Here is a 27,014-nt window from a genome sequence, read left to right on the forward strand (position 1 = left end):
CCTGGCAAGGTGATCCAGCAAAATCCTGACATCATTGTGTTGGTCTCCTAGCAACACCTAACCCCAACAGCCAAGATGTCTCTAAGGTGTGTGACTTGCACTTTTGACTAGGACTCTCATTGCTACCTACCAACGGTGAGATATTAGGAAAGAATACAGTATTACAGCTCTGAAATCTTTTAATTTTTAAACTGCAGGACACAAACTGTTATATGGGGCCTACTGGGGAAAAAAAACAGTATTTCGCTAATGGGCGGAAAAGCCTTTTTTACGCACAGAATAGCTGTCTGACATAATCGTAAAGCTGTGTGATGTCATGCAAAAGAAGGAGCGATTGGAATTGGAACAAACTGTAAAGTCGATAAGAATATATCAAATAAGAAAAAACAATGTATAATAAGAAAAAGTGAGAGATTTCACTTTCATTTCATTTCACTTCATGAAAAGACGATTTTCCAGATCATGCCCTTTCCAGAGAATCATTGTCTCGTCTTTAATGACCAGTGACGATTTTGACACGAGCTTGTCTTTGCACACTTCGGGCGGCAATGAGACTTGTGGGCGAGGCTTTGGTTAAAAATGGTAAATGTCTGTTGTGACCACTTACTGCACAAGCACAGCTTGATTCTGGGGGTATCCACTGCTGTGCTCCACTGAATTTTCCAGGCCAGCTGGACCAGCAGGCGGGTGCCTGCCTTCTTCTCTCTCTCTGTCCAGTTTCGGACCCTCATTTTGCTGAAAGCCCTTCGCTCTGCCACGGCCTGGTGGCGGGACAGGGCTGGGTGACGCGGCACGGGACTGGGCCAGCGGCTCTTGTCCCAGGAAGACCGTGGTCTCCTCGGTGGCTGCTGCAGCCCGTCACGGCACCCGAATGCAGGACTCGCCCCAGGTCCCCGAAGGGCGGGGGGGTCTGGATCCCGTTGAGCCGCCCTCCAGCGTGGGATCAGGAGCCGAAGTCGGGGAGGACCTCGGCCACTCTGCGCCGCAGACGCTCCCTGCGTGCCTCCCTCTCCCTCTCCTCCCGCAGAAGGTGGGGGAACCCGCGCCACGCCCGGAAACAGCTGACCACCGCCCGCCTGCGGAGGGAGCAACAGACCACGTCGGCTCCAGCCGCCAACCCGCCAACCCGCTCTCGTCTCGCGGCGCTCGCGTCCACCACGGAGTAAAACCAAGGCCGTCTGGACCGAAGAGCAGCTGACGCGAAAGCTTCAGATTTTGGCTCATATCCGTTTCTAACATATCTGAATTTACCACAAAGCGGTATTGGTGATAAGAAATCTAGGATCATTCTTGGAGTATAATTCTTTTTTTGTGGTGGGAGACTTGATGTGCAGTACAGCCCTGAAGTCTAAACATGGAAGAAAAGTTGACATGATTGTACACAACACATTTGTTTTGTAATAAGTTTTCTTCACCTGGACCGACAGTCTGTCTCTTGTTGAGCATGTTTCAGCAGGAATGCTGGCTGCACCTAATTAGCTGACGGAGAGTCAGTTCTGGGATCCAGTACTTGTTCTCCCAACACAGGGCAGATACTCAGCATAGGAGCACTGGAGCCACACATCGCCAGCAGATCTTAGGCAATGCACTGATGCTGTGGCGTTCACACTATTGAACCAGCAAGAGGACGCAGGACACACTGGTGAAAGCCTGCCCGCTGGGCCTGTCTTTTCACAACAATCTGAGGACAGTATTTATTTAAACCACTGAGAGCCCATCTTCCACCAGGAAGTGCTCCGCTGGGCTCAAATGGAGGTTGAACTCTGCAGGCATGGGCTGGACCCTGGTCGCGTCACGAGGAGTTGTGACCAGGACTCTCCAGCCAACTGCGGGATTAGTCGTCCAGGGATCCCTTGGCTCCCAGTGACAGAGCGCCCCACGGTGGTCTCCCAGTGGTGTTGCCATTGAGAGCAGCACCTCTCCTCCACTCAATGCTGAAGCCCCAGTACGGAGCTGTGCAGCGATAAAAGACAAGTGGCTTTGCAGGAGAGGAGGTGAGAAGATTCTGCCCACACTTCCTCATTCTCTCCTGTGAGCGGTCGTGTGGTTTGCAGCTGCAAACCGAGATGTGACAAACTGCTTAATGTGGTGATTCCAAATTGGGTGGCTGTAACAGATATAATTGGCAATGCTAAATTTTTTGGGGAAAAAAATGCTGGTCTTCAAATCAGGTAGTTATGTCCTCTGTCATTTTTGTTGTAGAGTCTTACGATTTTCTCTAAGACACTGGGTGCATTCTCAGTGCCTTACACTTGCATTTTCTTCTCATTTTCACCATAGTGTGCTCTTTGGTCGAGAAATCCCTGCATTTGGTTTCATATAAACCTCTCTTCAGTAGTACTGACACTTTCCTAGTAGTTTTAGTAGCTGAAATATAAAGATGTATAACTTTAATGAAATGTAATTTATATTGTGTACAGACTACATTCCACTTGAAATATGAAGCTGCAGAACTGTTAGTTACAGTTTTTGTTAATTATGGAGAAGTAGCACTTAACATACCGTCAAGCTCGATGGTATGTTAGTGCATGTCTCCTGTTTTAATGTTTTTACCACTGACATTGTGGCTGTCTGTCTCCTGGCTTAGAAATGTGTTTTTCTTTATATTTAAAACCCAGAACAAAAAACTGTTGGAAGCAGCTGGAAACATAAGAAGCAGTGCATGAACACATACCTATATGTGTACGGTAGGTGGTAGGTGGACAGACATATCTATAAATAAATAAAAAATGTGGTCCGTTCTTAAATGTGACGTCAAGAGCATTAAGCCGCTGCAGAGCAGCCATGCGGCCAGCGCGCGACCGGCCTCCTCCTCCTCCCCCAGCCTGCTGCCAGCATCACGGGCCGCGCACCTGCGCGCTTCACCGCCAGACAGCGCGACAGACCTGCGACTGTGCCGCTCCGCCAGCTGCTCCCTGTCCCAGCGGGCCATCCTCTCCCGGGTGCAGTAGTCCAGCAGGGCCAGGAGCGTCTTCCGCTGCAGCCTGGCTCTGCAGAGCCGCCCGGCTTTCTCCTCCAGCACGGAGCAGTAATCCTTACACTGCCGAACGACAGGGCGCACACGGGAAATGAGCCACACAGGGGCGTTACGCATTTCTGAAATGCCCTGAGTAATAATGGTGTTATCGTTGCTAGTATTTGTAGAACAACAGCAGCCATGGAAACAAATCGCATGCCTAACTGGTTGTTTTTTTTTTTTTTAAATACATCGCGAATGGAGTACATTTTCTGTTCCTCATGTTTTCCCCCCCAGAGGAATCTTGTTTGAAATTCCAGGCCACAAGACACACGGAGGAACAAGGAAGCAGATGTGTCGGAGGAAGGACAAGTTAAAAAAACTAGAATTGCGCGTCCGTGTATTAGTCTTCACCTTCAGCCAGCGCTGCAGACACCGCCTGAGCAGGATGCGACGGTAGAGCTGTTCAGCACGGGCCTCCTTCTCAGCCAGGGACTCGCCTGCCGTCTGCAGCCAGGAGCTGAAGCACCGCCGGAGGAGGGAATGGCCGTGATGCGTCTCGGCCAGCTGGTGGGAGCGGAACAGAGGCTTAGGCAACGAGGTGTACTGCAGTGAAGCACGGAAAAGGCGTCACAACAAATCACTGTCGCCATCGCAGAAAATCACATATACTGTACATTCTCTGTCCACTATCTGAAGCTCATCCTGTTTTCTACCAGGAGAGAAAAAGAATCTAGATTTCAATAGCATCTTTACTGTACTGTATTTCTCTTCCTCCATTAGGGGAAAGTAATATCCTGTGTCGATCTCCAGCTCAAAACGAACTTCCTTGACAGAGGAGGGAGTTCACTTCAGTCGGCGCTTCTCCTTCGGATGCCTTTCAGTGCCGGAATGCATGAAGAGCAGAGAGGACACCAGCTACACCTGTTACAGAGAACCGCCGGGTGCCTGCAAGGCTGGTTACACCGGACCCGACACCTGGCCCTCTCCGCGTCACCTGTGCGTTTCTCCTGGCTTGCTCCAGCAGCCGTTTCCACGGCGCCAGGCCCCGGCGCGTCAGCAAGGTGCGCAGGTAGTGGTCGGAGGCCCTGGCCTGCAGCTGCTGCTCCCTCTCCAGCCTGGTCAGCCTCTCCTGCTCCCTCTGGACACAGGCGACACAGGCACAGCACTGACCGCCACCATTCAACGGCAAATAGCGTTAACTCGGCAGACGACTGAGTCTTTATGTCTCTGAACGGGAAACACATGGGTCGTACGTGTGTGCATATTAGAGTAAAAGTGACTTAAAAGTTTTCATATACTGTAATACCCCCCAACTCCCCTGTTTCCATTCAAGTTATACTTGTAATGATCGTGTGTGTGCTGTTCGCACAGCTGCACTGTTCTCCTGCTACAAGCCAGAAACGAAAAGAAATGGAACAGAAACATGGTGCTTATCCTTTGTATAGATACACAAACTATGCAAACCTTGCTAGAACAATTCAATATGACGATGTGCAAAGGAATTTTACATTTCCAAAAGGACCTGGATTCTGCCAGTACGAACACATCTTCCAGTGGTGCGAGCTCAAGTGTGCAACCTGCAGCTGATGGCAATAAGCCAGCGCCACCCTCCTTCCCACCTGTCTCTGCAGTCTCCTCTCCTCACGCTTCCTCTCCGCCGCAGCCTGCCTCTCAGCCTCTTCCTGCCTCTGTCTCTCCTCCTCAGCTGCTTGTAGTTGGGCCTGGGGGCACAGAACAAGAGAGAGGTTTGCTGAGAGGTACAGGCAGCCCCGGGCACACAGAACAAGAGAGAGGTTAGCTGAGAGGTACAGGCAGCCCCGGGCACACAGAACAAGAGAGAGGTTAGCTGAGAGGTACAGGCAGCCCCAGACACACAGAACAAGAGATAGGTTAGCTGAGAGGTACAGGCCGCCCCGGGCACACAGAACAAGAGAGAGGTTAGCTGAGAGGTACAGGCCGCCCCGGGCACACAGAACAAGAGGGAGGTTAGCTAAGAGATACAGGCAGCCCCTGGCACACACAGAACAAGAGAGAGGTTAGCTGAGAGGTATAGACCGCCCCGGGCACACAGAACAAGAGGGAGGTTAGCTAAGAGATACAGGCAGCCCCTGGCACACACAGAGCTAGAGAAAGGACAGCTGACATGTGCAGAGTATCAAGGGCGTGAGCACTAGCACCACAGCTGAGATATACTGTATAGTGAAAGACACTCACTATTCTCTCTTCCTCCCTCTTCCTTTTCATCTCTTCAATCTCTTTCCTCCGCACAGCACGCTGCTTAGCACGCTCTTCCATGGCTATGGGGAAATTGAACTTCTGTTTCAAGCTGTTTCTGTTTTACGATCCGTCCTATGTCACAAATCATGGAACAGCTAGCAAACAAACATAATCAGACTGATTACTTTGGCTACACCAAGAATACAGGAAGCATGAAAAGCCGAGCTGCTTGTTCCCAAACTGATAATGACTGACCTGTGACTGCAGGGTGAGGAGAGCAGGAGAGCCTCAGGGGTGCTCTGGAAACAGACAGGGTGTTGTTCTCTTCCTTACGGTGATTTTCTCCCTGGCTCTGTACTGCAGCTCCCGACCTTAACATCAACATGACTATAACATTAGGCCTGCTCTATAACCTGGTACAGTATTCAAGCCATTGCCATAATTGTACAATACTCTACCATGAGTGCAGATGCATCAATGTATCGTACCACTCTACTGTGCAGAGAAGAAACTGTGGAGTATGTGAGCTACAGTTATCTTTCTGGGACTGATTACAAAAGTATACTGCATGTGGAACTGGAACTGCTGGTCGGTTCAAAGACAAACTCTTACAGAGATTTACTTGCTTTAACCAGATATAGCCAGAGCTGATACAGCATCCTCTGCATTAAACTCTCCATCCATGTAATTCCTTGCGACTAGTGTGATAAGTGCATCTATTTCAGATCGCTAAGAGCACTCCATGTGTCCACGTGTCCTACACTATTAGAGGTGACTGGACTCACTGCACATTTATTATGCTAATTACCCAATTTTAAATGGATTTAATGCGTCTTCTAAGGGAGGTTTAATGAGAGAACATCATATAGGAGTCCTGAGAGTGATGTAATGGTTACTGTTGGAGCTCACATGGGCAGTGTGGTACCTGGACTCCCCCAGCGCCGTGCCGCCTGAACTGGGTTTCTGGGCAGGCGGGGCAGGGAGGCTGGCCTGGGCCCTCTCCGCCTCCTGCCTCAGCATCAGCAGCCGCTGGTTCTCCTGCAGCTCCAGGATCATCTCCTGCTGCTCCCTCAGCTGCTGGCGCTGCTGCTCGAGCATCCGCTGCTGGAAGGCGTGCCGGTGCTCAAAGCCGCCGCCGCCCGCTGCCCCCCCCGGGCCGGGGCCGGGCTGCACCGGGGCCGCGGGTGGGGGCTGCTGCGCGTTTCTGCTGAGGTCCTCCGCGGTCAGCGCGGCATGTTTCTTGGTGACCTGCCAGGCGTGCTTAGGCCTCGACGCCGGGCGCCCACCACCATCCCTTACTGCAGGCGCGGGAGGAGGAGAGGCCAAATCTGTCTCTTCACGCTTTGCGGAAGGCTGGGTACTCTAAAAGGAAGAACAGCAGGACACAGTAAAGGCCAGACTACCAGCTCTTAAAGGAGCCAAAGATCAGGACATCTAAGTACGCAGGACTGTCTGGAGGTATATTAGTGCTCACAATATTTGAGCAATTCAGGAGTATTCCCAGCAGCCAAAGTCCGACAGCCAGCAAATCTAAGGAATCCAATCATTCCTGAAGACAATCTGCAACCTTCGATTGCCTGCGCTGAAGGATTTCTGTAGTTCAGGTACGGGGATTAAGGGCTGAGGGGTAGCAGACAGACTGGCCAGTCCAGAGGAAATTCGGTGGGGTCAGTGCCGCTCGTTAGCGGATTCAGGCGGGGGGGGTCAGTCACTCGCCTCTGTCTGTGCCGCGGGCTGGTGCTGCTCGGACGAGGCCGTGGCCCCCTGGCCGGCGGGCCGGCCAGCCCACAGCTCCCCCGAGGAGGCGGCGCTGATCAGGGCGGCCATCTTCCGCCGGGTCTCCTCCTGCTGGGCCTGGAGCCGGCGCCTCTCCCGCCGCGCGCGGCACCAGCGCCGCCACTCGCCCAGGAAGTGCCGCAGCAGCCGCCGCCGGTCGCTCTCCAGGGCCCGCTGGCACTTCCTGCGGGCGAAGCAAGCGGGCGGTTCGACAGGGCGAGGGCATCACGCACCGCCTGAAATCTAGAAACTCATCACACACTACAGCGCGAGAAAGGCTCCAGACAAAAAGACACCATGTGGACATTCTAGCTTGTTTGGCTGCTTGTTGCCAAGCACGCAGCTTCCCCTGGACAGAAGCTAGGATATCGGCTTTGACCGTCAACGCTCTCATTTCCTTTCTCTAACGGAGCGGATCCCTGTCCCGGGTGCGAGTGTCCTGCTGCTGGACCGGCGCCGCTTGCCTGTTGTGGCCGCGCAGCTCCTCCTCCGTCCTCTCCGCCCGCCGGGCCCACACCAGGGCCCGCCAGGCCCGCCAGGCCCTCAGCTGGCTCCTCCAGTCACACAGCGCCGCTGCCTTGCCCGTCTGCAGCCGGCGCTCCAGCACCACGGAGTACCAGGCAGAGAAGTGTTTCTGGAGGCGCTGTCCCCACACACACAGAAAAACACAGCGTTACTGCAGCACCCCGGACTGCTACGTCAGCACGGCTCGGTGGGACTGAGCCCAGCAGCGGCCGACCCGAGGGCCATGTGGTCCACGTAGTAAATGACAGCCTGACAGGCTCCTTTCTTGAATGGAAATCAACCACATTGCTTTCAGTACTAAGTCACGGACGGGGGGGTGGGGGGATCCCGAATTGTATAAGATAAAGAAACTAAAAACATGACTGTTCTTTAGACCCTCACCCTCAAGTTTAGAATATGTGTCCTGGCCTCAGTCTCCCTCAGTCTGCGCAGTCTCTCAGCCTCTAGCTGTTCATGCTGCAGCTGCATCTGTGCAGGCTGTCGGACCAGGGGCTGGGGACTGGATTTGGGGACCCCCATGCCGGCGATGGGCTCAGCATGCGCTGTGCCTCCTGCGGATCGCTTTCTCTCCTGCCTCTCTCTTTCCCTGCGGCACACCAGATCAACAAAGCACACAGTCAAGAGCTGTACTATACGTACACATATAACAGAAGTGTGTACTACAGTATGATGATGGAGGAATGATGAAAAAAAATTTTGGGGGAAACAACAAATACAAAACCTACAAGAAGATCCCTTACAAATTATCACACAATAATTAAATTAATTATTGCAAGTTTACAGCAGAAATGGATGGCAGTATGGAGCAGTAGTTACAGTGCCTGACTTGGACCTGGATTCAAGTTGTGGATCCAAATCGTGGGTGAGACATTCCTTGTTGTAGCCTTGAGCAAGTTGCTTCACCCAAATTGCTCCAGTAACATACCAGCTGTATAAGTGATTGCAAATGTAAGTTGCTTTGGATAAGAGTGCCATCCAAATTAAGTAAGAAAAGCTCTCTGTGTGCAACTCTAAACAGACTAAATTTTGACTTGATGCAATACAGCCTTAAAAAGCACCACATCGGTGTCTTCTAAATACATTATTATCCAAATTTATATTTAATGCCATACAGTATGCTGCAGCTAGCATTGCTACACAACACCTAAAGACACCATGTACTAAAATCATGATCTATTGCTTCCGATTAGATTTTGCTCTTCTTAAGCTGGCCAGTGTGGCAGTTTGCGGAATTACGCCTCTTCTGTAAGTTTTCAGTCTCCTTATTGACTCTGAGCTGCTCCCACGTCCATCAGCGCTCACAGCTTCACAGATTAGAGACACAGCAGGCCTGACTAACAGATGGCCGAGGGACGGAGTCGAATGGGATCTTGCACAGCCGTCACCCACATCTGCCTGGCCAGTCCTGCGACGCTCCTCTGCTCGGCCATGTCCTTGCGCAGCCGGACCACCTCCCTCTGGATGAGCTCCTCCTGCCGCTGTGCCTCCAGCCTCTTCCTGCGCTCCTCCCCCTGCAGGCGGCGCTGCGCTGCGGCCCGGGCCTCCCTCTGGAGGGCGCTGTCCCGGCGCCGCCGCTCCTGCTCCGCCTCTCGCCGCGCACGGCTCTCCTTCACCTGCCCACACACAGCACAGTGGAGCGGGGAGCGCGGCCCGGGGGCAGTGTGCCTGTGTGTCTGAGGGTGTGCCTGTCAGTGTGTGCCTGTCAGTGTGTGTCTGTCAGTGTGCCTGTGTGTCTGCGTGTGTGCCTGTCAGTGTGTGTCTGTCAGTGTGTGTCTGTCAGTGTGTGTCTGTCAGTGTGTGCCTGTCTGCGTCTGTCAGTGTGTGTCTGTGTGTGTGCCTGAGGGTGTGCCTGAGGGTGTGCCTGAGGGTGTGTCTGAGGGTGTGCCTGTCAGTGTGTGTCTGTCAGTGTGCCTGTGTGTCTGCGTGTGTGCCTGTCAGTGTGTGTCTGTCAGTGTGTGCCTGTCTGCGTCTGTCAGTGTGTGTCTGTGTGTGTGCCTGAGGGTGTGCCTGAGGGTGTGCCTGAGGGTGTGTCTGAGGGTGTGCCTGTCAGTGTGTGTCTGTCAGTGTGCCTGTGTGTCTGCGTGTGTGCCTGTCAGTGTGTGTCTGTCAGTGTGTGCCTGTCTGCGTCTGTCAGTGTGTGCCTGTGTGTGTGCCTGAGGGTGTGCCTGAGGGTGTGCCTGAGGGTGTGTCTGAGGGTGTGTCTGAGGGTGTGCCTGTCAGTGTGTGTCTGTCAGTGTGTGCCTGTCAGTGTGTGCCTGTTTGTGTCTGTCAGTGTGTGTCTGTGTGTGTGCCTGAGGGTGTGCCTGAGGGTGTGTCTGAGGGTGTGCCTGTCAGTGTGTGTCTGTCAGTGTGCCTGTGTGTCTGCGTGTGTGCCTGTGTGTGCCTGTCTGCGTGTGTCTGCGTGTGTCTGCGTGCCTGTCAGTGTGCCTGTGTGTATGCCTGTCAGTGTGTGTCTGAGGGTGTCTGAGGGTGTCTGAGGGTGTGCCTGTCAGTGTGTCTGAGGGTGTCTGAGGGTGTCTGAGGGTGTGCCTGTGTGTGTGCCTGTGTGTGTGCCTGTGTGTGTGCCTGTGTGTGTGCCTGTCAGTGTGCCTGTCAGTGTGCCTGTCAGTGTGCCTGTGTGTGTGCCTGTCAGTGTGCCTGTGTGTGTGCCTGTCAGTGTGTCTGTGTGTGTGCCTGTCAGTGCGTCTGTGTGTGTGTCTGTGTGTGTGCCTGTGTGAGTGTCCGTGAGTGTCCGTGAGTGTCCGTGAGTGTCCGTGAGTGTGTTTGTCAGTGTGTCTGTGCGCCTGTCAGTGTCTCTTAGTGTGTCCGACAATGTCTCTGAGTGTGACTGGTGTGTGTGTCTGTCAGTGTGTCTGTTAGTGTCACTGAGTGTGTCTCCGAGTCTGTGCACATGTGATTCCATACATTTTTTTCTGTGAGCGGGGACTCTGACTACAAGCCTTGTGCACATCTGGTGCAGAACTCTGTTGGTGATCAGAGGACAATAATATAATAAGACCCTCAAAACAATATATAAGTCACATGGGTCGCCTGTGCATTCTTCCTTTTTAAAGCAATAACTTCCATATGTATGTTAATCCATCACTAACCTGCTGGTGTCTAACCTCCATGGTGACTCTTGGATCGCTCCGGCGCTTCCTTTCCGTGTCCATTCTGAGGTCATCCATTACCCCAGACTCCACTACTTCCTTCTCCATGAGATCTTGCAGAAAGCTGTGCACAGCGGAACTCTCTGCCTCCTGCTCCAAATGGGAATAGAGGTCTGAAGGAGAGAGACACAGGCTGGTGAGACACAGTTTCTGATTCAAGTGTGCGCTCTTTTAGAGGAAGGTCTGTTGCATAGTTTGATAAATAGAGCATGTCTTATAAGCATACATATATAATCATCTTAAATTCTATCTCAGCCTGGATGCCAACAACTGTCATCATTATTTCGGCTTCAAAATAAGCAGCACTATATTTTCTAGAACCTGCTGTGAGCTCCTAATGTCTCACAGTCAAAATCACAGTGACCAAAAGGAGTACTTCCTTTAATGAGCTGTGAAGGTATTTGAACACAGTTCGCAACGTGCATCTCTCTCTTGCTGTACCATCGAAGTTGTCATAGCGTAGGAAATCTGGGCCGTCCTGGACACGTGGAGCTGGTTCTGAACGGTCTGTCTCACACACGTGCCCCAGCCCATCTTCATCTTCTGTCTCCAGTTCCAGCCTGAGCTTGCTGTTCACCCACTCGCTCAGCAAGGTCTGGGCTGGGAGAGAAATCACACGTCACCGAGGTCTGCTCGGATCAGTACGCAGACATACTGCACTTATCAAATTAAAAATATCAAATTAAAAGCAAATTTAAAAGCTTTGCATAAATTTTACGTGTGCATGCCAGGATAGGCTCCTGTTCCCAAGCGACCCTGATTAAGAAGCAGTTAGAAAATGGATGGAAGTATTTTACTTGTTATAAAAGTTTGTCTTTACACTTCTTATAGCATGATTTAGAGAAAATGCCTCCCTCAGTACAGTACTGCTGATGTTATATGTACTGCTGATTGTATTTATGTCCTTAACTGTACAGTCACATGCCCCTCAAGAAGGATAAGCCCCCCACCTTCACTGAATGCATCATCATGATCTTGCAGTTGCTCTGTGCTCTCCAATGCCATTGCATGACCTCTAATCTTCGAATTCCCAACAGGCTTATGCAGCGAAAATACTTCCGACACAGCAAATTCTGAGGCAGCTTCAACCCTCTGCAGAAAAACACAGGTGTGTAACCATCTGGGCTCACTGGAAAAACTGACTACCATTTCCTTATTCTGTCACAACAGCTTGATGGTAGCAAGAAGAGGTTTCATTATTAGAAATCAAACATACAATACTTACACATCGCTGTAAATATCACACAGTGTAGCACCGGAAAAAAAATGCTGGCTGCATCATTCAGGTTGAATGCAATACAATTTTTTTTAAAGAAAGGTTTACACAATCAATTCAGATTCAAACATAACAGTTGCCCTTCCATCAATCCTCACCTTCATCCAGTGATCAATGTCATCATTCTTTAACTGCACCTAAACATTTTTGTGAAAAGAAAATAATATATTATTGACACATGGTGCAACCAGACATGCTTTGTTTTGTAGTGATGATGACGATATCTGACAAAAAATATATTGCATAGACTGTTTCTAAATGTAAAAGTATAATTTTTTTTTTTACTTTTCACTCAGGCTATTTTTTTCTCCGGAAACAAATCTATCCCATGGCGTTTTATGAGATGACGATGATAATTTTTTTTTAGATTACCATCTTTTTGTCTGTGATTCCAAATTACTTTTTATGCTTTTGCAGAAATGAAAAAATACCTTGGGTGTCAATGAAACCCAAGGTTTCCCCATAAGAGTCAGGCAACGCACTTGAGGGTTATAAAAGTGATTTTTATCTCCCGGCCTCTGTATGAAGTATTACTTAATCTCGAGAAATTGTGCTGGTTTTTGTTAGGATTCTTTGAGTCTAAGCCTTTCCCAAACACGGGGTGAATAAAGTCAACAAGAGGGGAAACTTCTATTTTATCAAAGGTTACCAACCTCATATAAATTATTATAGAGTTTACGAAAAGTTTGGAGATAACACTTTGGTGTGTATACATACAGGTGACTGGTACAACAAAGTCTTTCTTATAAACGTATTTTAAATATTTTTCCAGGTAAAAACGAGTCTCGGGAAACTGTGTTTTTTTACTTTAGATGGGAGATTATTATTATTTATAATCCAGGCCGTAATCATCATCCTCCGATGGTACCGTGTTCGTATGGTAATTGAAAATATTTTTGCGTCAGAAAGTTTCGCGTCTCACTATTGCGTATACGTGACAAAACAATCATAAGGTTATGCGCTGTAATAGGACGGTGCAGTTAGAGAGAAGACACTCTGGGAGTTACCTTTTGTACTGGCGTCTTGGACTTCGTGAGTCTCTTCCATCGAAAGAGCTCCGGGTTGTGCCCCACGTTATTCATTAGTATTCTTCGGTTTTCCAAGCACATAATACTGTACTACTTTTGTGCGCCAATTATGTACCCTTAGAACTTGCTAGCAGAGTTCGGAAACATTTTCATATTTCAGGAACAACGACGAAATAAACTGTCGACCATATCACATCATGTTGTGCCTATGGATGAGATACCCTGTTTTTCTTACTTTCTCGGGTCAGGAGGCTAACGGGTACTGTAGTTAATTAGTCAACCTGGTTCCTTTAGATCAAGCGTGAGTAAACCTTCACATAAACTACAAGTCCCATGATCCTGCTGGGCCCCTCCAGAAGCGTCAGTTGGTAACTATAGTAACGTACAGCTGCCCACAGTGGAATTGAACGTCAAGACAGCTGCCGTTGTCTGTTCTCTTAGTTTGCAGAATGATTTAGGTATATATTAGCCAAGAAATTAAAGCAGGAACCCCTGTGTACCTTCGCAAACCAACTCTCAGTCAACTGTGTTTGGGATCCAAGGTGATTCTTGAAAGAAGCCGGGGTACAGGCTTCAACAACATAGCCAGATAGCTGTTTACATAAAAAGTGCTTCCTGTTCTCAGTTTTAATTGTATTTTCAGCAAAGTTTCCACTTGTACCATCTGCTGCGTCTTTCGTTGTTATTTCTGCTACGCTGGGATCCGCTACGTTGACATGATTCACACTGAAAAGGTCAATGCCTTCATTAGACTGAATGTACTGTACAACGAAATATCATGTGTACTGTAATAATTAAACTCACAAGCACGTATTTGTATCGGCTTGATGTGAAATTATGCGAGTGAGCGATAATGGGATTACAGGAATAATTTCCTGATATATTACATCGGCAATTTTAAACACGTTTAAAGTGTTAAAATATATGCTCATTCCTTTATATATCCTGCATTTAAATTAAAACATTTAAAATGCTGGTACTTGTTACCTTTCTGTGCAATTGTGTTTGAAGAGATCTGTAGTGTCTCTTTACACTTTCTAATTTTAAACTTCGATGTACACTTCATTGTTGAATTGTTTTTTCGGTCCTCTTCAAAGGGTGTAGCACTTCTTTCCTGGAGATTACGGTTTTGTGTGTTTTATCAAAAACTGTCACATTATTCGTGACTATAAGTCCTTTCCAAACAAGATAACCAGTATTTCTATATCTAAACAGAAACCGTATCGATTTATAATACTTATATAGTATCATATTTTCTTTTACATATGTATCTCTGATGGGTACCTGCAGCAGATGCTATCTGTTACTGCTAGGAGCAGGGACCCACATGGCGAGTCTAGCGCCCGTGGTGATGACGTATGCCAGCGGTGTGGTCATAAAACTGCGACGGTGAGGTTTATGGTTGAAGTGTAGGTAAGCAAATGTGAATAAAACGTGTGGCTTTTAAATGAATACCGGGGAGTTTGGGTTGATTTGTGACTTTAATACTCTGAAAGAAGAAACTCTCTTGTGTGCTGCATGTTTTGCTCTGTTTTTATCCACGATTACTTACTTTTATTGATCTGTAATTGAAACAGTGGACAGTCACGCTGTTGTGTGTATACTTCTTGGACCAGTGTATTACTTCGAATTTACAGGCTTTTGTGGCATTTTATTGAACACATTTTTAGCAGACTTTTGACAGTATTAGTCTGAATGATAATATCCTCCCTTAAGTAGAGAAAAGTACCAAGCAGTGCTATTTTATGATAATTTCGACTCCCTGCAAAAAAGTATAATTGGTGACTTTTTGGACCAGCAGGTTGCAGCAAAAAGGAAAGAGTACGATTTTATTTTTTTCTTGCAGCGCACTATGAGATACTGTGCTTTCCTTTGTCTTCTGTAATGTTTGTGTATGAAGTGAACTGCTACACTTGACTGTTTACTAAAACTAATAGTTGTAGTTATGGATATTGGATATTGAGGTTTAACAGGAAGGTGAACATGTAAAATGTGATTTAAACGGGAAAATAACAGACCATGCTCTACAGAGTAGAAGGCGTTGCATTTAAGCACTGATGTTTATTTCAGATAGCCACAATGGGCTCGCTAACAAAACCACAAACGTTAGATTTTCCCAGCATTCTCTTACCTTCATCACTGAGAAACCTTCATGTGTAAAACAGCCTTCTACACTCTGTCTGCACCCCGCTTTCATCAGCTGTTTTTGGGTGGCCAGGAAGCGGTCCCTGTGATTCCTGCTGTGCGGTGTAGAGGAGTTTAGCTGCCACACGTACAGTGTGATTCTTGTTTGCGCCGTTGTCCCACTGTACAAAGTACAGCAGACAACACAATGCTTCAAAACAGGAAATAATTAATAGTGACAGTATGTATAGACAAACAGGGCAATAAGTACAAACGGAACAATAAACACATAGTAGAAAGCCAGAGTGCAGATGTGTGTTGGAGCAATGGCACAGTTAACAGCTAAGGATGCGATGTGCTGTAGATGCTCTTTCTAAGTCTATTAGTCGGCGCTGTGATGGTGCGGGATCGCTTGTTGGAGCACAGCTGTGTGAAGTTACGGCAGTGTCTCCCGTGTCTGAACGTGGCTGTCTCTGCAGCAGGTGCCCTCGTGTAGTCGGCCTGCGTGATGAAACTGGACGTCTCCCGAGTGGTGCAGGGCTGTCGCCTGGGGGTCCTGTCCCAGCTGGGCAGGAACGGAGACAGGAGTGTGGAGGTGCCCGGCTGCCTGCTGCCCACGCGCTGCGGATCGGTCCCCCACCTGACCCACGACACCCTCCGCACGCTGGACTCCCTCCCCGCCGCCACCCAGCTGACTCTCGCCAGCCTGTGAGAGCACCCCCCTCTGTGTCCGCTGTACATCCACGACAGGCCCTCTCGCGGGCAGCCTGCGCAAAACTGCTGTTGACTTTCTAGTGTCTGGAAACCCACTGGGGGAAAACACTGGGGAGGAGGGGCTGGGAAAAATATTTTATATGTTTCACGGGCATCAGATCCTGAATTTGTGAACAGCACCCAGAGATAAGCCAGCAGGCCTTCACACAGCGAGCATTCCCATAAGAAATGGAAGATTCCAGTTTCTGTAAAGGGGAATTCTGTACAAATCTGTGTTGTACTGCATATTACATCACTACTGGTCAGCATTTCATGGGAAGGAGGAAGGTACTTTAATTGCCCATGATGTTTTGTCATGGCTAATGTAATACCAGATGGCATATTATCTCTCTCATTCCCTGCCATGTGACACAGTTCCCAGTTCTGTCTCGCGTTCATGTAGAATGTTGAATAGCAGAGATGTTATTGAGTCTTCATTTTTAGCACTGCTGGAGTTGCGATGTCACTTTGTTTGTTTCCTTTATGAAGGGCAGAACACCAGGAAGTGTTGGAAGAGTTAAAAGAAGGAGCCAGGAAGTTCGCAGGTAAAAGGAATCTTCACCTCAACATAAAAAAACATTGCAATTACAAGTTATGAAATATACTAACATAATCAGCAACACACAAAACCTATAAAGAACGACAAATCATGTACTAAAAAGATGACTAACTTAGCAAATTTCTAAAGTATGGAAATGCATCTTGCCATACTATCACAGTGTTTGCACCAGCAAAATTTATCTTGGCAATACTCCTTTCCATAAAAACAAAAAACGGTCCCTAATCTTGCAATAAGAAAGAATAGAAAAGGTTGGTTTTCTGTCCTGAAGAATGCCTCCAGGTTCCAGATTATGCTTTGTGAGTCTGAAGAAGGTAGGACTTGCAAGGTTCAATCATCTTCTGTGATCGACATTTGCGCACACAGCATTATTTTGTTACAAAGCAAAGCATCTCTGTTTCTGACCCAATTGTCTTGATGTCTTTCTGCAACTCAGGCTTGCACGACACAGTGCTGTATTGCTCTCTGCATGACCCTGCTGCTCCCTGCCCTGCAGGTTATGTAACCAACAAGGTAAGTCATTTTCACACTGACTTGATCCTTGTCACGATGGTCACTCCTGGAAACAGATTAAAAGTGTGTTGTAGGCTACAGAGCTTTGCAGGATGACTCATGTAATGATCATTTTTTAAGATTCCTTCTTATTAAACTAGGGGCCTTATTGCCACTTAGAGAAGAGTTTTGTTCCTTGAATAAAAGTTACTTAATAGACAGTCTTGTCCAGACAGTTCTATAAAATGCCTCTGCAGTAATGAGAACCCGTCAGCAAGTGATGCTAATAAAAAATCATGTTATTTCAGGTATTGTTCTTCATTTTTTTCTTTTATTGCCGTGCATAGTGAGTGCAGACTGCTGCCTGCTGAATGGGGCTCGGGCTTGGAGCCTGAGTTCTTTACACACGCGTGTCAGAATTCACCTGTGTGAGCAAGCTCACGCTCAGGACAGGTTTGAACAGGCAGGGCCCAGTGGTGTGAATTCATTCTGAGCGGGGAAACAATGTACAGTATATACCGAAGTCCTTGTTTTGGCAAGTGGGCGTGCCCTCCTGTCGGGCTGATTGCCGTGGGCGTGCCCACCTGACATGCGGGTTTCCGTGCCTGTGCCCCTGTAGACGGTGTCCGTGTGGGGTAGTGGGGGCCGGATTGAGCTGACGCCCTCGCGGTTCATGGCGCTGCAGGCTGCTGTGAAGCCGGACTGGTACCACAGCATGGCGGACGGGGACACGCGGCAGCCGGGCACCTCCAGAAAGAGGGCGAGGAAGGCCGTGGACCGCAGCCTGGCCTTTCTGGACGAATGCCTTCAGCTGCACCACAGGAGCGAGGTACAGGGGGCACCATGAGCTCAGCCCATCCACGCTTGCAGTCACCCCAGGGCTGTGCTTATCTGGCGTGCAGGAAGCACTGTTTGACCTTCCCTGAGCTGTGTAAATAGATCTAGACAAGCTGGTTTAAAGACAGTTTAATTCCATTCACATCCTTATCAGAATTGCAAAAATGTTACAGAGCTTCTTAGTTTCTTCTTCATTAGATTTATTCAGTAAGTATCCCAGTACTACTGACTGTGCTATTTAATGGGTTTTTTTTTCATTCAAGTGCATACCAGTCTTCTGAGATATGAGTGTGGGAGATGAGCTGAAAGTAGTGGTGTTGTAGCCACAGTGACTGTACTGATACTGTGTATCCATGAGCACATATTAACACAAACAGTACTGATTACTGACTTTTTTTCCTTCCCCAAAGCATTGTGTGTGTGTGTGATGCAGGGGGCTGCAGGTTTACATCCTGCCCTAGGCTGGTAAGTAACCATTCTCTGCGCCTGGGTTTTGCCTGTTTTACAGGAGTTGAGCAAAGCTGAGATTCTGGGAGTTGTGGAAGGCGGAGACATCCTTGAGGAGAGGGTCCGCTCAGCCAGGGAGACAGCCAAGAGGCCCGTGGCCGGCTTCGTTCTGGACGGGTTCCAGCCGTGCGCCATGAGTGCAGGGGTCCGTCACGCGCTGCTCCTTGCGGTGACTGCCGAGCTCCCGGATGACAAGCCGAGGTACATTACTACTGCCTGCGTCTACACAACACTCGTCAGACGAGTACTGGGTGGCGGATAATTTATTGTGTTAATAACGATGCACTTAGGTCAGATCCTCTTTTTATTCCATTGTCTTGTAATGAGGGACCCCTCGGCTTCAATCAAGATGTTCTTATTGCATGTCGGTCGCTGAAAGAAACTGACTTTCTCAACCTTCCTGCTCATTATCTTCTTCTGTTAAATGTGGTTCTTTTGGAGGTCTGTACGAGATAAATACTGGCCAAAGAAAGATGCTTTTCTTTTATTTTGCAATGCATGTTAAAAACTGTGTGCTGTGTTTATGGTATTATCACAGCTGGCATCCCAGGAAACCTGGCAAGTCACTAAGCTGCTTTTAAAGCCTCCAGGAGGGTTAATCTGTAGAGTGGTCTCCGGGGTTGTCACCTGTCCTGCCGAGCAGGGAAATATTGGAGAGCTGACTCCCATTAGTGCCTATTAACTGCTTCCCCTCGCTGGGGTGAAGGTGGTTAAGTGAAGAGGATAAAGGTTACCATTGTCGACTCATTATCAGAATCGGAGTGCTGAGGGTTTTAATGGAGCCTGGACTGGGGGATAATTGATTTTGTTTTAAGGTCAGAGAGAACACACAGAGCTCTATTATCAGACATTATTCATTGGCCCATGGGTCTCTGGGGTGTGGCAGAGAGGAACTGACCTCTGCTGGGTGTGACCCGGGTGCAGCAGTCAAACTCATGTGCAGGTTCTGGGGTCACACTTCAGGAAGCCTGCAGAGAGGGCCTGTCAGTACCCATTTACTGGAAGGGGTAGTAGGTTCTTGGTGTTTTTCTGTCATGCAGAATCAATTATTGGGCAGTCTTCTGCTGAAAATGGTGGAAGAGTTCATCCTCATGAACCTGTATTTTGCAATCTGAAAAGTAGCAGTTTTGCTTTGGGAATGTGCAGAGAGCAGCCAGTGAAAATAATGAAGTGGTCTTTCTTTAGATGGCTAAAATGGAATTGATTCATTACATACAAGAGAAAGGGGTGAAATCTGCTCCTGGTAGGACCATTCATTTTGTAAGGTTGTGCAAGATAAGGGTACAGAAACTATTCCCATGCATCATTTTATAGATGGGTTGAATTAATAGCCATGTACACTGAAGTGCTGAGGGCAGCATCAGGGGATAAATTGCGTTTGCATTCCTGAAGACTTTAATTGTTCTTCACAGAGGTCAACTTTGCACCGGGTAGGAGCATTTAACACTCGTCATCCTCGCGTGCACCCGTAGTATTTCCTTTGTTGCTGGTTGCATCATTTTCACCTTCCCATGTAGAATGCCTCCACAGTTCTCCATTTTGTTTAGAACAGCAGTACAGTGTTGAGTGTAATCGGTTTTTTTCATACCACATTTTTGCTATACAATATTTCAGCGCATGAAAAACGATCTACCGGATGTTTCTCTGTGCGGTGGTCTGTGATATTATTTGCTCAGCCTTGACACAAAGGTAACCGTCATGCTGTAGAGTTACAGATATTTTAGTCTCTACCCTTTTATGTCGGAGGCCTTTCAAGTTGGGCTTTGAGTGCAGCTGTTATTTTGCAAGGTTGCAAATACTGACACACAGTGTTCTTGAAGATCTGCTTTAATTTGCTGGAAAGGCACAAGGATTGTAGTGCCTTCTACCGTGTTTTCGGAGCTATAATTCCACTGAGGTACATTGTGTTCCTGCTTTCCCCTGGCGTATCATGTTCACTGAGCTCACAATGTCATTTAATAGCCTCATTAACAAAAAGAATGGCTTTAGTTCAGACTGGTAAAGGCAGCTGTCCTGAAAGAGCACTGTGTAGCAGAAGTCTCCCTTGCTCAGGAAAAGGGTTTAATCAGGCTTGGTTTTGTCTAGCAGGCTGCCTGGCCATGTTTGACCTCTATGTGTCCAAGTGGGCATGTCTTTAGGGTGTGTAGTGTGGGTGTGGCTATATGGGTGTGTCGTGTGGGTGTGGCAATAGAGGTAGATTGTGTGGGTGTGGTTATATGTGTGTACCTTGTAGGTTATACTGATGTGCCGTGTGGGTGTGCCCATGTCTCTGGGTTGTGTGTGTTACAGGCTGCTGCAGGGGGTGGGCCGCCCAGACGAGGTGCTGGACTGTGTCCGGGCTGGCGTTGACCTCTTCGAGGGCTTCTTCCCGTACGAGGTGACCGAGCGCGGCTGTGCCCTCAGCTTCAGCTACGACTTCCAGTCCGACCCGGAGAGAGAAGGTACTGCACGCCAGACAGGTCTGCGTCCATGTTGAACTTTTTTTTTTACTGAGTGAAAATATTATACGCAGTAAGAAGGACTTTTAATGTATAACATGCTAATGCTGTCAAGGCATTCAGACTTCCCTGTGCAGTAGGCTCTGCTCGAGTTTAAATTTATTGCAGGCCTTCTGATGTCTAAATCATTATTGATTTGAAAAGCCCTCGGTCCTTCGATGCTTAATTTTTTATCACTTGTCTGTTCCCTGAAGCAGTTTGATTATTTTGCTTTTCTACTGCCAAGACAGAGTCTCCTCCCGGTGTTGAGGATGTCTGATTATTGCTGAGTGAAGGAGTCAGTCCCAGGTGTCCGGCACCTGTCCTGCTGTTCCAGCTGTCAGGCTGGATTAGAACGACCTTCTCGTTCCAGCTCCCAGGTTAATATCGCTGTCGGTGACTGCCCTCACTGTAGCAATCCACTGACAGCGGCGCCTGTCACTTCCTGTCATGTACAGGATGCTGGTGGCCGAATTGCCGAAACATTCTTCCTGCCAATCCTGTTGAAACCACGACTGCTAGAGAGTCACAAGCTCGTGAAATGGCGTTCTGACGTCATTGACCGCTGTCATTGTAGAACTCTCGGGACACAGGAATGTGAAATCCTACAGCTGTATTCGCTGCAGCTGCTGTAGAGGAAGTTCAGCTGTCTTTCACTACCCCCACCAGCAAACTGCCTCCCTGCATGCACATTTTACAACATGTTGGTGCCACTGTAGTATGATAGCTGCAGAATAAAGGATGAGGTGTTTATCTGGTGATCTCTCCGTTTCTCTGACCCAACCTCGGACCTTCCCTGGCCAGTGTTTAGACCCCCATGCCTTCCTCCATCCTTCTCTGGTCAGTCGTGGGTTTGTATCTCCTCCTGTTGCACCTGAGCCCTGTGCTCCACACATGTGCCCCCTGGAGGAGAAGCACCTGGCAAGCAGTGGCTCATTTTGTTTTTTTGTAGTACCAGCCAAAGAAATAAGTCTTCAGGCTTCTTAGTTAGAAAGAGAGAGGCAAGTCTCGTCGTTTAGGAATGAAGCAACACGTCGCTCTAATTAATGCCTGCCGTTACTTAAACTGCCTTAAAGTACAGCTCTGGTTGTCCCCTGGGTCTGGGCTCAATGAAGGGAGAGCCCCGTTGAGCCCCTGTCCTTCTCTGTGAAAACAAGTCATGTGCTGTGTGGGCGGAGACTCTGGAATCCCTTCTGAGCCAATTAGAGCACAGCCTCAGGGAGAGGGGCGTGGTCACAGTGGCCCCAGTTGTTTCCTGGCTTTCTTGCTTCACATCTCTAACAATTCCCAGCCTACCTGCTTCTGTCGTAGGTTTTTGTTTTTGCTCCTGGGCATCTGTTGCCCTGGAAGCCAGTTGTCTGGTTTGACGTTTTTCGGGCAAGAATTAATATTAAATAACTTCCATGTGCTTTTTAACGCTCACAGCTGTGGTAGGCATAGACTCTGCATTTATGGCATTTATCTCTGTTTGACCCGCTTGCCTGGTAAATGGAGATGAGGACGATATTCTCCAGGGTGCCAGAAGGGAATATTTATAACGGATGTTCACCCAGCTGGGAAAAACAAGTGAATTAACGTTATGTATGGGAACAAGTAATAGGTTTATTCCATGCTGAAAAAAAGAAGAAAGAGAACACAACGTTTCGGCCGTGCAGCCTTCTTCAGGTGTCATAACGTTATGACACCTGAATGACACACATGACGTTATGTATGCCCGCTATCCACAGCTGCCAGGTTAAATAGCCCTTTATAAATATTACTGACCAGCTGCCAGGTGAGTAGCCTTTGTAAATATTCCTTTGTATTCTAAATAAGTTTCCCTGATTGGGCACAGGGTGGATCTCCTCTGTCACTATCCTCTCATCCGGCAGCCGGCCGCTTATCCTTATGACCTTGGTCAGCGCTGCTGTTAACCGGGGATCCCCACCCACACGCCCCCCTCTTTGCGTGCAGAGCTCTTCACGGCCGTCTGCGCCGGCAGTCTGGACCCGGAGCGCAGGAGCAGGCTGTGAGCCTTCCGCTGGAAAGCACGCAGGGAGGGCAGGCCCTGAAACACAGAGCCGCCTTTCTTTTACACTACGTGGTCCTATAGTTTATTTCAGCCTCTGACCTGCAGCTGGTGTGTACCGGAGGATGGAAGGCTTTGCATTTAGATTTGTGCGGGAGCACTGCGGCTCGACGGGGCTCTCCCTTCATTCGGGGGAGGCATGTTGATGCCGTCGTGAAAAACGCTCGCCGGCGTGCTCGGGGTATTTGGTAATATTTTTGCCTGCGTGGGATTTCCAGGGCTAACTGGCCGTGCCTGATGTGCGTGCCGGATGGCCGCAGAGGTGTCCTTTCGAGGCCCAGGAGTGTTCGTCGCAGTCCGACCTGTTCTTCCTGACTGCTCTTTCTACGCCGTCGACTGTCCAAGTGCGTTTTCAGCTTCTGTTCAATCCAGCTCTGAGGGAAGAAGCAACGCAGGCCCCCCTGTATTATTTCCTGACGTCAGTCATCAATTACTCCGGCGTTCGTTTCTGGATCATAAATAAAGACGCCCTAATGAAATTTTGATTCATTGGCGTCTGCTGTGAGAGCACCGGTAGGGTGGCAACTCCAGCTGCATTCTGAATTTTGCTGAGTAATTAGAAAGATGGCTGCAGTGTAGTTCTTCAGCTATGTAATTAAACATAATTATTGGGCAGCAGTGGCAAGAGCACTGGACTCCTGTGGGTTGTAGAGGGTTTTTTATCCCAGGTGAGACACTGCTGTTGTAGCATTGATCAAGGTGCTTCCCTGGAGATCCAGTAACATGCCCAGTTCAACAAGAAAGGGGAACAGATGTCAATTGCTTTGGACAAAATCCTCAGACACCTGACTCGTCATCTGCTAATGGGGAAACTGAGGTAAAAAGGGAGTGATTCATTGTGACTCCGAGAGAGAGGGAAAACATGATCAGCCTCTGTCAACATGACAGAATGAACCAGACCAGCTTGTCTCGGATGCACAGAAAAAAACCTCAAGGCGAGGGACAGAGAAGCCCTGAGGAACAGAGGAAAGTTAAAACCTAGAATAGAATAGACAGGAATTTGACAATTTCCCAGAAACCTACTATAGATGCTTTAATTCTTAACATTTATTGGTCCTTCAGTTCTAGTCCTTTCAACTTCAGGAAGATCGTTTCCCGTGCTTTCAGTTTTTCCCCTGATGTTTTTGTGTCGCGGCCTCTGGATCACACAGTATGCTGCCCTTTGCAAAACTGATGACTTCACCCAACAATAAATCTCAGGGGTTTATATCTCGAAAGAAAAAGGCGCCAGATTGAGAATAGACTCCCGTTTAGACAAGAGTGGTGGCAGAAGCCACAAGGAGTTCTTGATCAGCCCCTTCCTGCTCCACATTAATAGAGAGGGGCACTGTGATGTGCTCACTAAGGGATAGTACTGCTCGCAGGGATCAAAGGCTTGTCAAATCATGACTGGGACAAAGTCGCTTGGTGCCTCCCGGGAGCTGGGCAGGGGGGGCAGAACCACTTCAAAGCGACTGTCACCATTGCATAAAATTGGCAATCGGGACGGGGGGCTCAGAGATACCTGCCCGTCATTCTGTACTGAGGCCCGGCTGGGACCTTTCGCTTTCCCGCAGTGCTGGAGAGAGATGGCGCGCTGAAGACCGAGGAGGAGGCCGGCACGCGGGAAGGCGACGGGGCGGGCGACGCTGAGGGGCGGGGACCGAGGTCGCCCTTCGAGATGAACCTGAGAGACACCAGGTGAGCCCTCGGGGGAGAGCGGGCGCATCCCCCTGAAACGGGACAGAGGGTAGCATAAGGAGATAAGATCACTTTATTGGCCATATACAATTTCTTGCATTAGGAATTTGTCTTTTTGCATACTCCTGCTTGCTCTCCTTGAGACACACAGAGAGGGAGAGAAGCTGGGGGTCAGAGCGCAGGGTTGGCCATTTATACGGCGCCCCTGGAGCAGTTGGGGTTAAGGGCCTTGCTCAGGGGCCCAACGGAGTAGGATTCCTCTGCCGGCCGCGGGATTCGAACCGGCAACCTTCCAGCCACAGGCGCAGATACTGAGCCACAGAGCCACCGCTCCACCGCATTGTAGCGAATTCGGGTTCTCCAGGAAAATAAATCGGACAAAGCCAAGTTTGGCATACAAGCACCTTTTATTAAGCCTCTGTCAGCCAGCTATGGGCAACAGAGAGAGAGGACCTGAGATCCATAACTCTGCAGGGTGAGGGTCCCGGCCTGGCTGGGGGGCTGTAGGCCTCATGCCCACCCTACTGAGTGATATGGACCGACCGTGGGAGCTGATTCTCATCAGCGGGGAAGCAGACTTCAAAACCCATTGTCTGTAACATTTAAAGAGAATCCGGGTTGTCTGGAGCAGGTTTTGAAAATTGTGGACCAGCTGAGCTCCTGAGATATGGAGGTTGTCTCTTGTCTCTCGCGCTCGGCTTCCGTTTTCCTGCCTCCCCCGTGTTGCTGTGGGCCTGAAAGTCTGCGGTTTCTTCTCTGACGGCAACAGAGTCCCTCTCTCTCCCCCCTCGCCTACCGAATCCCGTCCTCCTCCAGGGGGAGTGTCTTTGTTAGGGAACCACGCGTGGTTGGGGAGGGCCGTGCGGATGTGGAGCGCTAATCGATGGCTGCCGTGTGCTCAGGTACCGGGAGGACCTGAACCCCGTGAGGCCAGGCTGCTCCTGCTACTGCTGCAGGACCCACTCCCGCGCCTACGTCCACCACCTCCTGGTCACCAACGAGCTGCTGGCCGGCGTGCTCCTCATGCTGCACAATCTCCACCACTACAGCCGCTTCTTCCAGGCCCTGCGGGAGGCGCTGCAGGTGGGGCGACTGGACTCCCTGCGACGGCAAGTGCTGCAGCCGTGCTCCAGCGCCCCCCAGGGGAGGGAGGAGACATGACGGCGGTTCTCTGTGCAGTTGCGTGCTGCAGGGGGCTACAGCTTGTGATGGGAGGCTGACGTCACGCCTGCCATTCCGTCAAACGAACTCAAAAGGGCTGGATGTTGAAAAAATGTTTGTATTTTGGCCGTTGTCTTTTGAGACGCATTCCTATCCAGCTCTGGCAATTTCTGTTGCTATGCAAGTCGCCCTAGTAAATATGTAATAAATTACTATTAAGAATGATGTTAGTCTATTACATTGCTTTTTATTTTATTTTTAATTTTTGCTCAGTCCTTATTCAGTTTGGGACTGGATTCGCCTTTGAAGCAGATTCCCCCTCTGTCCTGTTAAGGATTTTAGAAACTCTGTAATCCTCCACAGCGACGCCAAAGGAAGATTTGTTTTCTTGCCTGCACAGAGCTTCTGTTTCAAGGATTAGCCTGGCTGACCTTCTGAGCTTTCTTCATTGATGGGGTTAAGGGGGGGGGGGCAGACATTATGGAAATTTATTTAAGCAGTTTATTACAGTTTGTATTAATAAAGTTAGCCTTATGCTCTTGGTTTTCAGCATTTTTCAGTGTTAAGCAGAAAAAAATTAGATTATTCTGCTGCTTTTTTTTTTGCTCTGTCTCCTGCTCCTGAAAGGTAGTGCAGATGCCTGTGCAGTGATGAATCAGTCACGGCTCCTGTTCCTGCCTGCGATTGCTGGTTGAGAATTAATGGCATCCGGGCCTAACTGGGAAGCTGGTGTCTTTGGGGCTTGTTTCTGCTGGGAAGGGAGGTGGGGTGGCTCTGCAGGGTTAATGCCACATGGAAAATGAAAACTAGTCTGACACCCTTTTGTCAGAAACTAATGTGTGTGGCGTTCTGCAGTGACAGCAGAGTTTATTAACATATAGAAAGGATTTTGATTGAAATAGAAAAGAGCAGGCCAGCTTTACGGTACATTTTAGTTATTCAGAGAGCCATGACTTCCAGGAATATACAAGTTTAAAATGCAAAGCAGCCTCAGCAAAGCCTTTTCCGCCTGGAAAGAAATCTGGGGGCTGCGTTTTGTGGAAGAAAGGTCATTAGTTGTCTATGTACTGTTTTTATGAAGGTTTGGAGCATTATTTTCTCTTTTGAAGTTGGCTATTGTATGCTCTTTCAAATGTGATTTGTAGAATTGCCCCCAGTGTGGAACAGGTGTTAGAAATGCTGTAGCAGGACTCGTAAGAAGATTGGAAAGGATGTCAATGAAAGGGGGACACTCAGTCCATGTCACCTGTGGTACTTTAGTAGGTAATTAAATCTGTAATTTATTTCTTGAGCTCAACGCTAGTGGCTTTGACTACCTGGCTAGGGAGCCAATTACAGAGACCCACCACTCTTTGTGTACAGAAAGTAACTCTATTTAACTTTATGTAAAGAATAGTTGTCCAACAGCTAAACTCAAATTCTCAAA

The 27,014-nt window shown here is 48.8% G+C and overlaps 2 protein-coding genes across 7 annotated transcripts; one reads left to right on the forward strand and one right to left on the reverse strand.

Moving 5' to 3' along the window:
- Nucleotides 1–161: 161 nt before the first annotated feature.
- On the reverse strand, nt 162–13,184 carry ccdc191 (coiled-coil domain containing 191). The gene is made up of 17 exons (XM_088638554.1): nt 12,910–13,184; nt 12,001–12,039; nt 11,577–11,718; nt 11,068–11,226; nt 10,567–10,739; nt 8,867–9,090; nt 7,859–8,063; nt 7,417–7,595; nt 6,893–7,136; nt 6,102–6,538; nt 5,432–5,547; nt 5,174–5,256; nt 4,579–4,680; nt 3,954–4,097; nt 3,371–3,523; nt 2,886–3,040; nt 162–1,076 (listed from the first exon to the last, which is right to left on the reverse strand). The coding sequence occupies exons 1-17, from the start codon at nt 13,009–13,011 to the stop codon at nt 944–946; spliced, it is 2,790 nt and encodes a 929-aa protein (XP_088494680.1). The 5' UTR covers nt 13,012–13,184; the 3' UTR covers nt 162–943.
- A 1,020-nt stretch (nt 13,185–14,204) lies between these two features.
- Nucleotides 14,205–25,813, forward strand: qtrt2 (queuine tRNA-ribosyltransferase accessory subunit 2). Of its 6 annotated transcripts, none has more exons than XM_088638561.1 (9): nt 14,205–14,343; nt 15,534–15,762; nt 16,297–16,352; nt 16,803–16,879; nt 17,478–17,687; nt 18,204–18,403; nt 20,492–20,661; nt 24,304–24,427; nt 25,330–25,813. In XM_088638561.1, exons 2-9 carry the CDS (start codon nt 15,563–15,565, stop codon nt 25,586–25,588), a joined length of 1,296 nt encoding a protein of 431 aa, XP_088494687.1. In that variant the 5' UTR covers nt 14,205–14,343; nt 15,534–15,562; the 3' UTR covers nt 25,589–25,813. The 6 variants fall into 6 exon arrangements, with proteins under 6 accessions (XP_088494687.1, XP_088494693.1, XP_088494688.1 ...); XM_088638567.1 differs by having other exon boundaries at nt 20,492–20,643; XM_088638562.1 differs by having other exon boundaries at nt 14,237–14,343; nt 15,537–15,762.
- The last annotated feature ends 1,201 nt before the right edge of the window (nt 25,814–27,014 follow it).

The sequence above is a fragment of the Lepisosteus platostomus genome, chromosome 7 (assembly GCF_059453375.1).
Source record: "Lepisosteus platostomus isolate fLepPlt1 chromosome 7, fLepPlt1.hap1, whole genome shotgun sequence".
NCBI classification, from domain to species: domain Eukaryota; kingdom Metazoa; phylum Chordata; class Actinopteri; order Semionotiformes; family Lepisosteidae; genus Lepisosteus; species Lepisosteus platostomus.

Excerpts from the sequence above, each read along its gene's own strand:
- ccdc191 (XM_088638554.1), bottom strand. The coding sequence starts at position 13,011 with ATGTGCTTGGAAAACCGAAGAATACTAATGAATAACGTGGGGCACAAC. Across the intron at positions 12,040-12,909 it reads CCAAGACGCCAGTACAAAAG|GTGCAGTTAAAGAATGATGA; the intron begins GTAACTCCCAGA and ends AAAAATGTTTAG. Across the intron at positions 9,091-10,566 it reads TGGAGGTTAGACACCAGCAG|GTGAAGGAGAGCCGTGCGCG; the intron begins GTTAGTGATGGA and ends GTGTGTGGGCAG.
- qtrt2 (XM_088638561.1), top strand. The coding sequence starts at position 15,563 with ATGAAACTGGACGTCTCCCGAGTGGTGCAGGGCTGTCGCCTGGGGGTC. Across the intron at positions 17,688-18,203 it reads AGCTGCACCACAGGAGCGAG|GAGTTGAGCAAAGCTGAGAT; the intron begins GTACAGGGGGCA and ends CCTGTTTTACAG. Across the intron at positions 18,404-20,491 it reads CTCCCGGATGACAAGCCGAG|GCTGCTGCAGGGGGTGGGCC; the intron begins GTACATTACTAC and ends TGTGTGTTACAG.